Source organism: Lithobates pipiens, unplaced genomic scaffold (assembly GCF_037356315.1).
Source record: "Lithobates pipiens isolate NorthernLeopardFrog02 unplaced genomic scaffold, aLitPip1_a1.2 Scaffold_35, whole genome shotgun sequence".
Lineage (NCBI taxonomy): Eukaryota > Metazoa > Chordata > Amphibia > Anura > Ranidae > Lithobates > Lithobates pipiens.
Genome location: NW_027507811.1, coordinates 7,312,068 through 7,323,369, shown reverse-complemented (window position 1 = coordinate 7,323,369; position 11,302 = coordinate 7,312,068). Strand labels below are relative to the sequence as shown.

Sequence of the window (11,302 nt, the reverse complement as noted above, 5' to 3'; positions counted from 1 at the left end):
TAAAGCTCTTTTCTTCTAATTTTAATGAGTGGCCACGAGTCTTGTTAAACTCCCTTCTGTGAAAAAGTTTTCTCCCTATTGTGGGGTCACCAGTCCGGTATTTATATATTGTGGGGTCACCAGTCCGGTATTTATATATTGTGGGGTCACCAGTCCGGTATTTATATATTGTGGGGTCACCAGTCCGGTATTTGTACATTGAAATCATATCCCCTCTCAAGCGTCTCTTCTCCAGAGAGAATAAGTTCAGAGCTCACAATCTTTCCTCATAACTAATATCCTCCAGACCCTTTATTAGCTTTGTTGCCCTTCTTTGTAGTCGCTCCATTTCCAGTACATCCTTCCTGAGGACTGGTGCCCAGAACTGGACAGTATACTCCAGGTGCGGCCGGACCAGAGTCTTGTAGAGGGGAGAATTATCCTTTTATCTCTGGAGTTGATCCCCTTTTTAATGCCAATATTCTGTTTGCTTTGTTAGCAGCAGCTTGGCATTGCTGAGCCCATCATCTACTAGGACCCCCAGGTCCTTCTCCATCCTAGATCCCCCCCAGAGGTTCTCCCCCCAGTCTATAGATTGCATTCATATTTTTGCCACCCAAGTGTATTATTTCAATTTTTCTACATTGATCCTCATTTTCCATGTAGTTGCCCCTCCCCCCATTATTTGTTCAGATCTTCTTGCAAGGTTTCCACATCCTGCGGAGACGTTATTGCCCTGCTTAGCTTAGTATCGTCCGCAAATACAGAGATTGAGCTGTTTCCCCCATCCCCATCCTCCAGGTCATCTATGAACAAATTAAATAGGATTGGTCCCAGCACAGAACCCTGGGAGACCCCACTACCCACCCCGACCATTCCGAGTACTCCCCATTTATCACCACCCTCTGAACTCGCCCTTGTAGCCAGTTTTCAATCCATGTACTCACCCTATGGTCCATGCCAACGGACCTTATTTTGTACAGTTAACGTTTATGGATAATTGTGTCAAATGCTTTTGCAAAATCCAGATACACCACGTCTACGGGCCTTCCTTTATCTAGATACACCACATCTGAAGGCCTTCCCTTATCCAGATACACCATATCTACGGGCCTTTCTTTATCCAGATACACCACGTCTACGGGTCTTCCTTTATCTCGATCTACCACGTCTACGGGCCTTCCCTTATCCAGATACACCATGTCTACGGGCCTTCCTTTATCTAGATACACCACGTCTATGGGCCTTCCTTTATCCAGATACCCCACGTCTACGGGCCTTCCTTTATCTAGATACACCACCTCTACGGGCCTTCCTTTATCTAGATACACCACGTCTACGGGCCTTCCTTTATCTAGATATACCATGTCTACGGGCCTTCCTTTATCTAGATACACCACGTCTACGGGCCTTCCTTTATCTAGATACACCACGTCTACGGGCCTTTCTTTATCCAGATACACCACGTCTACGGGCCTTCCTTTATCTAGATATACCAGGTCTACGGGCCTTCCTGTATCTAGATACACCACGTCTACGGGCCTTCCTTTATCTAGATATACCAGGTCTACGGGCCTTCCTGTATCTAGATACACCACGTCTACGGGCCTTCCTGTATCCAGATATACCAGGTCTACGGGCCTTCCTGTATCTAGATACACCACGTCTACGGGCCTTCCTTTATCCAGATACACCACGTCTACGGGCCTTCCTTTATCCAGATACACCACATCTACGGGCTTTCCTTTATGTAGATACACCACATCTACGGGCCTTCCTTTATCTAGATACACCACGTCTACGGGTCTTCCTTTATCTCGATCTACCACATCTACGGGCCTTCCTTTATCCAGATACACCACGTCTATGGGTCTTCCTTTATCTAGATACACCACATCTACGGGCCTTCCTTTATCCAGATACACCACGTCTACGGGGCTTCCTTTATCTAGATACACCACGTCTACGGGCCTTTCTTTATCCAGATACACCACATCTACGGGCCTTCCTTTATCTAGATATACCACGTCTACGGGCCTTTCTTTATCCAGATACACCACGTCTACGGGCCTTCCTTTATCTAGATATACCAGGTCTACGGGCCTTCCTGTATCTAGATACACCACGTCTACGGGCCTTCCTGTATCCAGATACACCACGTCTACGGGCCTTCCTTTATCCAGATACACCACATCTACGGGCTTTCCTTTATGTAGATACACCACATCTACGGGCCTTCCTTTATCTAGATACACCACATCTACGGGCCTTCCTTTATCCAGATACACCATGTCTACGGGCCTGCCTTTATCTAGATACACCACGTCTACGGGCCTTCCTTTATCTAGATACACCACGTCTACCGGCCTTCCTTTATCTAGATACACCACCTCTACGGGCCTTCCCTTATCTAGATACACCACGTCTACGGGCCTTCCTTTATCTAGATACACCACGTCTACCAGCCTTCCTTTATCTAGATACACCACCTCTACGGGCCTTCCCTTATCTAGATACACCACGTCTACGGGCCTTCCTTTATTTAGGTACACCACGTCTACGGGCCTTCCTTTATCTAGCTACACCACGTCTACGGGCCTTCCTTTATCTAGAATCACCATGTCTACGGGCCTTCCTTTATCTAGATACACCACGTCTACGGGCCTTCCTTTATCCAGATACACCACGTCTACAGGCCTTCCTTTATCTAGATACACCATGTCTACGGGCCTTCCTTTATCTAGATACACCACGTCTGCGGGCCTTCCTTTATCTAGCTACACCACGTCTACGGGCCTTCCTTTATCTAGCTACACCACGTCTACGGGCCTTCCTTTATCTAGATACACCACGTCTACGGGCCTTCCTTTATCTAGATATACCACGTCTACGGGCCTTCCTGTATCCAGATACACCACGTCTACGGGCCTTCCTGTATCCAGATACACCACATCTACGGGCCTTCCCTTATCCAGATACACCATGTCTACGGGCCTGCCTTTATCTAGATACACCACGTCTACGGGCCTTCCTTTATCTAGATACACCACGTCTACCGGCCTTCCTTTATCTAGATACACCACCTCTACGGGCCTTCCCTTATCTAGATACACCACGTCTACGGGCCTTCCTTTATTTAGGTACACCACGTCTACGGGCCTTCCTTTATCTAGCTACACCACGTCTACGGGCCTTCCTTTATCTAGATACACCACGTCTACGGGCCTTCCTTTATCTAGATACACCACGTCTACGGGCCTTCCTTTATCCAGATACACCACGTCTACGGGCCTTCCTTTATCTAGATACACCATGTCTACGGGCCTTCCTTTATCTAGATACACCATGTCTGCGGGCCTTCCTTTATCTAGCTACACCACGTCTACGGGCCTTCCTTTATCTAGATACACCACGTCTACGGGCCTTCCTTTATCTAGATACACCACGTCTACGGACCTTCCTTTATCTAGATACACCACGTCTACAGGCCTTCCTTTATCTAGATACACCACGTCTACGGGCCTTCCTTTATCCAGATACACCACGTCTACGGGCCTTCCTTTATCTAGATATACCACGTCTATGGGCCTTCCATTATCTAGATACACCACGTCTACGGGCCTTCCTTTATCTAGATACACCATGTCTACGGGCCTTCCTTTATCTAGATACACCACGTCTATGGGCCTTCCTTTATCTAGATACACCACGTCTACGGGCCTTCCTTTATCCAGATACACCACGTCTACGGGCCTTCCTTTATCCAGATACACCACATCTACGGGCCTTCCTTTATCCAGATACACCACATCTACGGACCTTCCTTTATCTAGATACACCACGTCTACGGGCCTTCCTTTATCTAGATCCACCATGTCTACGGGCCTTCCTTTATATAGATGGCAACTCACCTCCTCATAGAAGGTTAGTAGATTGGTTTGGCAAGAACGATTCTTCATGAATCCATGCTGATTACTGCTAATGATACTGTTCTCATTACTAAAATCTTGTATATAGTGCCTTATCATCCCCCAATTATTATGAATAAATTAAATAGGATTGGTCCCAGCACAGAACCCTGGGGGGACCCCACTACCCACCCCCGACCATTCCGAGTACTCCAACTTCTGACACAGCCAATCCCAGATCGGGGGTTAAGGGTCAATCACAGAAGGAACTTTACCATGTGATCAGCTGTGTCCAATCACAGCTGATCACAATGTAAACAGAAATGCCTGTACTTTCCTCACATACTAGCGTGAGGAAAGCAGAACCGGTAACCGGCCAGTGTCGTAGGGGGACATGTACACAGATAATCAGTGCATCCCGATCAGTGCTCATCAGGCTTGGGGAGGGGGGGGGGCAAAATAGGAGGGAGGTGCTGAGGCCAATTGGCAAGATGGTTGGGCGGGAGGGAGGCGTTATGATTGGAGGATGTTGTGGAGGGTGAACTGGCCCGGGAAGGGATGCATTGTAAGCAGGGATGGGGGAGTAGCTGGGACCAGGAGGTGAGGTCAGTGGTAGAGGAGCACTGTGAAATGGTGGACCAGAATAAGATTGAGCCCAGGAGGCCAAGTGGACGGTAGTTGCTATAAGCCAGGTTGGTGGGAGGAAGATGCTATAATCTTAGGGGGGGGCTGAATTAACTGGGAAGAGGTTCACTGTGACTGGGGTAAAAGGTGTCGTGACTGGGGGGGGGTAAAGGGTGTCGTGACTGGGGGGGGGGGTGAATTTACTGGGAAAGAATACGCTGTGACTGGGGGAATAAGGTGGGTGATTGGCAGAAGCTAAGAGTTGGAGGGGGATGTGAGGCTTGATGGTCCAAGGTCTATTGGGTTTGGTGAACCTCTTTGTGGCATCACTGGCGTTGACTACTTGCAATATCAGTTGGGAATGTTGGCAACGGTGTTCTAGGGAAGGGAAGGTTTTATTTGCCTCGGGGCTCGGGGCAGCGTAGTCTTACTTGCGCCTCTGATAACATCCCTATTTGGAAGTCCTACTCTGGATCAAATCGCTGAGAAGTATGGGTGAAGGAATGTAATTGGTGTTCATGACCCACCTGTGCTGATCTCTGTAGAAGAGTCCTCTTCTATAACTACCCTCGTTATTTCATCCTCCTCCATAGACTGCTCATCATCCCTCTCATACCTCTCTTCTTCTTCTTCTTCCGATTTAACCTCAACTTTTATATCTATCAGATCTTCACCCTAAACCAAGAGAAGGACAACAACAAAAAAATATCACCTTGTAGGGTCCATGGATCATCTCACCAGGTCACTTCCATGTTCTTGATTCTCTATCCCACCAACCTGATCATGGGGTCCATAGTTGTCATCTTCCTGTGTGGAATCCCGGGAATACAGAAGACGGGGACATCTCTCTGGGGGGTTCCCGTATCTGGATGACTCCACCATGGTGTCCTGGTACAGATCTTTGTGTTCTTCCTCCATCACCCCATCCTCATCATCCTCCTCCTCCTCTTTTATCTCTTCTTTAATAATAATTTTAAAGTCTCTCAGGTTTCCACTCTGAATATATAATAAAAATGACATCAATGGTAACAATGCAGATAATGTACAGATCCTAATGATACTATCAGTGATTGTTCTTCATCTACCTGATGATGGTGGGGGATGGTGTGACCTTCCTGTGTGGAATCCCGGGAATACAGAGGACGGGGACATCTCTCTGGTGGGTTTCTCTTATTAGGTGGCTCCATCATATCCTTGTGTCCTTCCGAAAATTCCTTTATCAATCCATACGTCTCATCCTCCTCTTTATACTCTTCTTTAACAATAATATTAAAATCTTCGAGGCTTCCAGTCTGTCACCATAAATGTTTTATTATAGATTTAAACACGTGTATAAATCATAGCTACCAATAATTGTTCCTCATCTACCTGATGATGGTGGGGGATGGTGTGACCTTCCTGTGTGGAATCCCGGGAATACAGAGGACGGGGACATGTCTCTGGTGGGTTCCCATTACTGGATCCATCTGTAGGAAACACACACACACTGACTGAATACATTGTTTCTATGTGTTTATCAGATGATGGGGGATCTAGGTGGAGCCTCCGTACTGCTCTCTCCTTTACAATAAAGTCTCCTCTTACCCGGTGATGTGAGGGGCGGCTGATTGTCCATCATGACGTCCTTGTAGAGATCCTTGTGTCCTTCTAAATACTCCCACTCCTCCATGGAGAAATAGACAGTGACATCCTGACACCTTATAGGAACCTGACACACACAATGATACAGTCACCATCCAGACACATCCCTTGTCTGTTACTGGATAATGTCCCAGAATTCCCGGCACCGATCACCTCCCCATCAGCAACTCAAAGGACTTTGGTGTCATCTGACAAATACTAAAATGGTGATTTTAGTTTCAAACTCTAAGTCTTGTATAATTAGGTTAACATGCACAAGTTCCAAGGCTGAACCTTGAGATTCAACTCGAAAAACATGAAACCTTGGAGGTACACCACTAACAGTACTAGACCATGGGCTACACCACTAACAAAACTGGACCTTAGGGCCATCTCTAATGAAACTGAAAACTTGGGGTCAATCTCTAACAGCACTGAACCATGGGGTTCACAACTAATAACAGTGAGCCTTGGGGTACACACCTAATAATACAAACCCTTGGGGTACACCACTAATAACACTGAGCCTCGGGATACATCAATATTATTAGTAAACCTCAGTAAACCGCTAACATTAAACCTCGGGGTACACTCCTGATAACACTGAACCTTGGCATTCACCGCCAACACTGAACCTTGGCATTCACCGCCAACACTGAACCTTGGCATTCACCGCCAACACTGAACCTTGGCATTCACCGCCAACACTGAACCTTGGCATTCACCGCCAACACTGAACCTTGGGGTACACCTAGGGTTGCCACCTCATCCCTTTAAACCCGAACACATATGAATTACACGGGTTGTGTGGCTGATTAAAGTGGTAATGAAACTCACTTGGTGCCTTATCTGCATTAAATTAGTCTCAGAACCCGAGTAATTCATATGTGTTCGGTTTAAAGGGATGAGGTGGCAACCCTAGGAACATCAATAATAACATTGAACCTTGGAGTACACCACTAATAACACTGAACCTTGGGGTACACCACTAATAACACTGAACCTTGGGGTACACCACAAATAACACTGAAACTTGGGGTACACCACTAATAACACTGAACCTTGGAGTACACCACAAATAACACTGAACCTTGGAGTACACCACAAATAACACTGAAACTTGGGGTACACCACAAATAACACTGAACCTTGGGGTACACCACAAATAATACTGAACCTTGGGGTACACCACTAATAGCACTGAACCTTGGGGGTACACCACAAATAATACTGAACCTTGGGGTACACCACTAATAGCACTGAACCTTGAGGGTACACCACAAATAATACTGAACCTTGGGGTACACCACTAATAACACTGAACCTCGGGGTACACCACTAATAACACTGAACCTTGGGGTACACCACAAATAATACTGAACCTTGGGGTACACCACAAATAACACTGAACCTTGGGGTACACCACTAATAACACTGAACCTCGGGGTACACCACTAATAACACTGAACCTTGGGGTACACCACAAATAATACTGAACCTTGGGGTACACCACAAATAACACTGAACCTTGGGGTACACCACTAATAACACTGAACCTTGGGGGTACACCACAAATAATACTGAACCTTGGGGTACACCACTAATAACACTGAACCTCGGGGTACACCACTAATAACACTGAACCTTGGGGGTACACCACAAATAATACTGAACCTTGGGGTACACCACTAATAACACTGAACCTTGGGGTACACCACTAATAACACTGAACCTTGGGGGTACACCACAAATAATACTGAACCTTGGGGTACACCACTAATAACACTGAACCTCGGGGTACACCACTAATAACACTGAACCTTGGGGTACACCACAAATAATACTGAACCTTGGGGTACACCACTAATAACACTGAACCTTGGGGTACACCACTAATAACACTGAACCTTGGGGGTACACCACAAATAATACTGAACCTTGGGGTACACCACTAATAACGCTGAACTTGTGTTTTTTTCTTCCAGTCTTGGAGGCGTGGTGGTTATGGGGATCTTCATGCAGGCGGCTCATCAGATGTAGAAACCCCCTCTGAAAGTAAGGGCACCCCCAGATACCTCCCCTCAAGTGTTTTTTTTTCCCTGAATGAATGTACACCGTACTCATTCCCATGAGGGGAGGTTATAGAGTTTAGGGGACCCCATTTTTTTTAAAAAAAATTAGCTTTGGGTCCACCTTGACATCTATACCCGACCCTCATTAAGAATAATGATCCGGTATGTATTTTGAGGGTGAACTCCGCATCTTTGAATGCGGTCCCCCATTAACAGCTATGCCTGACCCTCATCTCGGATAAGGGTCAGATATAGATGAATGGTGGTTTACTAGTCATTTAAACACATGGTGTTCCTTGGAGACGGGCAGAACAGAGTTTTAACGTTCAGCTCCTATTGACTTCAAAGGGGTTGGGATTCAGCACTTGAACGTCAGTAAAGTTCACTCGACCCACCTCGACCCGCACCCAGGTAACGTTCAGCTCAGCGATATTTGAGATCACCAGGCCCATCAACATTTCCCGTTGGGTTTTTTATGAACTGAACTACAAAATTGTCTTGTAATACGTTTATACATTACCGTCTCCTTAATGCTTCAGCAGAGCTACGAATCTGTCACTTTCAAGGAGATAAAAGACGTCACGGTGACTATGGAGGAAGAGGACGGAACATGACGGGAGGATTACTGGGTGTAAATAGAAAATAAGATCTTATTACCTCCTCTGCTGCCAGTTCCAGCGATGTCTCTGCTTTGCTTCCTTCCTGTCTGTACCTGACATCACTTCCTGTCTTCCATAGAGACTTCCTGTCTGGGTAGAGGTGAGATCACCACCTTGTGGAGCTCAGAGGAACTGCAGCCCCCCCGAGAAACGTCTCGTAGTGTGCACACGGCCTTGTGCCACGTCTGTATATCCTCATAGATGGGGGTCATCTCCACTCCCATCAAGGGGGAGAGAAATATATGAATGCTTAGTCCAGCCTTTCTCAGCCAGGCCGGAGCTTGGAGGAACTGCAGCCCTGCTGTGTCTATGTACTGTATACCCGTATAATTAATAAAGGTGACTGCAGCCATGTTAGTGCGCTTGCAACAACATGGCGGAGTTCTGTTTGTGATACTTCTTGCTTGGATCAAAAGAAGAGGATAGATCCATTAAAGCTTATCCTCAAAAAAGGATGCTCAGGCAATATACAGTAGTTGATGTACTTTTTACTATCTCCATGAGGGGTTTGAATATACATTGGCTTAGCGGTTGGCTCTTCTGCCTTGCAAACCTAGAGTCAGGGGCTGACTGCCAGCTTTTGGCCCAGGGGGCAAGTACAACCCTAGAGGCCCATGGTGCAGCAACTCAACCCCTCTCTCCCTCTCCCCCTCTTCCTTGCCTCTTCCCGACCCCCATCTCAGGCAGAAGCTCCACTCCAGGTACTCTCTGCTCACCGGGCTAGTCGGGCTGGACAGCCCCTGTTGCTCTAACTCTGGGTTCCTGAACTGGCTGGCAGGGGGCAGCCAAGGGGCTGCAGGAACGAGCCAGGGTGGCTCAGCCGGGGCTGGCCAGGGGAGAGCCTCCCATGGGGCACAGAGCTCGGACATGGTGTATACCATCCCTGCAGTGGGGGGGGGGGGGGGGGGGTCTGCGCTTTGTCCTAGTCCTAATCCTGCACTTGGTAGGACACCGGCGGGGACTTTTTACCCCTCTTAACCAGGAAGCATTTAGGCATGTCTGCAGCAGCATCAGAGCAGCCCAGGGGGCAATTGCCCCTTTGCCACCCCTGCTGCCTAGAGTTGTTGGTTGTTGGTCCCCTTTGCTACCCCTGCCTAGAGCTGTCCTAGTCCTAATCTTGCACTTGGTAGGACACCGGCGGGGACTTTTTACCCCTCTTAACCCAGAAGCCTTTAAGCATGTCTGCACCAGCATCAGAGCCACCCAGGGGGCAGTTGCCCCTTTGCCACCCCTGCCGCCTTGAGTTGTTGGTTGTTGGTCCCTTTTGCCACCCCTGCCTAGAGCTGTCCTAGTCCTAATCTTGCACTTGGTAGGACACCAGCGGGGACTTTTTACTCCTGTTAATCAGGAAGCATTTAGGCATGTCTGCAGCAGCATCAGAGAAGCCCGGGGGGCAATTGCCCCTTTGCCACCCCCCGCCTAGAGTTGTTGGTCCAAATCTCAACCACAAGACTACTTGCATGGAGTTTGCATGCCCTCTTTGTGCAGGTTTCCTCACACACTACAAAAGACATGTTGGTAGGTTAACTGGTTCCAGTCTATTTAGGTCTAGTATGGGAGTTAGGGACCTTGGAAGCACCCTGAGGGCAGGGACTGATGTGAATGTCGCTATATACAGTAAATACCTGAAATGAATATAATGTTTATAGCAAGATTTTATTATAAATTGCTGTGAATAGCACCCCAGTAACAGTTTGAACCCTTGTATGTTTCATACGGACAGTTTCTCTTCGGAGTACAATTTATCTATACTGTAAAACTCCCAGGGGTTTTAAATTTATGCAAAAAAAAAACATAGATCTTGAGACCCAGTCTGTATTATTATTATTATTATTATACAGGATTTATATAGCGGCAACAGTTTACGCTGCACTTTACAACTTGAGGGTAGACTACAAATACAATACACTTTAACCACTTACAGACTGGACCATTTTGCTGGTTAAAGACCAGACCACTTTTTGCGATTCGGCACTGCGACGATTTAACTGACAATTGCGCGGTCGTGGCGACGTGGCTCCCAAACAAAATTGACGTCCTTTTTTTCCCACAAATAGAGCTTTCTTTTGGTGGTATTTGATCACCCCTGCGGTTTTTATTTTTTGCGCTATAAACAAAAATAGAGCGACAATTTTGAAAAAAAACGCATAATTTTTTTACTTTTTGTTATAATAAATATCCCCCAAAAATATATAAAAAAAGATGTTTTTCCCTCAGTTTAGGCCGATACGTATTCTTCTACATATTTTTGGTAAAAAAAAATCGCAATAAGCGATTATTGATTGGTTTGCGCAAAATTTATAGCGTTTACAAAATAGGGGATAGTTTTATGGCATTTTTATTAATAATTTTTTTTTTTTTTTTTTTTTTACTAGTAATGGCGGCGATCAGCGATTTTTATTGTGACTGCGACATTGCGGCGGGCACATCGAAATTTTTT

General features: G+C 46.6%; 2 protein-coding genes across 2 annotated transcripts in view; one reads left to right on the top strand and one right to left on the bottom strand.

The window, feature by feature from the left end:
* The window catches only part of LOC143955465 (uncharacterized), a 230,834-nt gene extending 223,828 nt beyond the window's left edge, over positions 1–7,006 (bottom strand). Inside the window, exons 1-2 of the mRNA XM_077465508.1 lie at positions 6,096–7,006; positions 5,880–5,977 (exon numbers count right to left, since the gene is read on the bottom strand). Coding sequence (XP_077321634.1) covers positions 5,880–5,977; positions 6,096–6,180 — 183 coding nt within the window. The 5' untranslated portion in view covers positions 6,181–7,006. The remainder of the gene's footprint in view (positions 1–5,879; positions 5,978–6,095) is intronic.
* The window catches only part of LOC143955747 (uncharacterized), a 132,681-nt gene that overhangs the window by 73,093 nt on the left and 48,286 nt on the right, over positions 1–11,302 (top strand). The gene's annotated exons all lie outside the window — the stretch shown is intronic.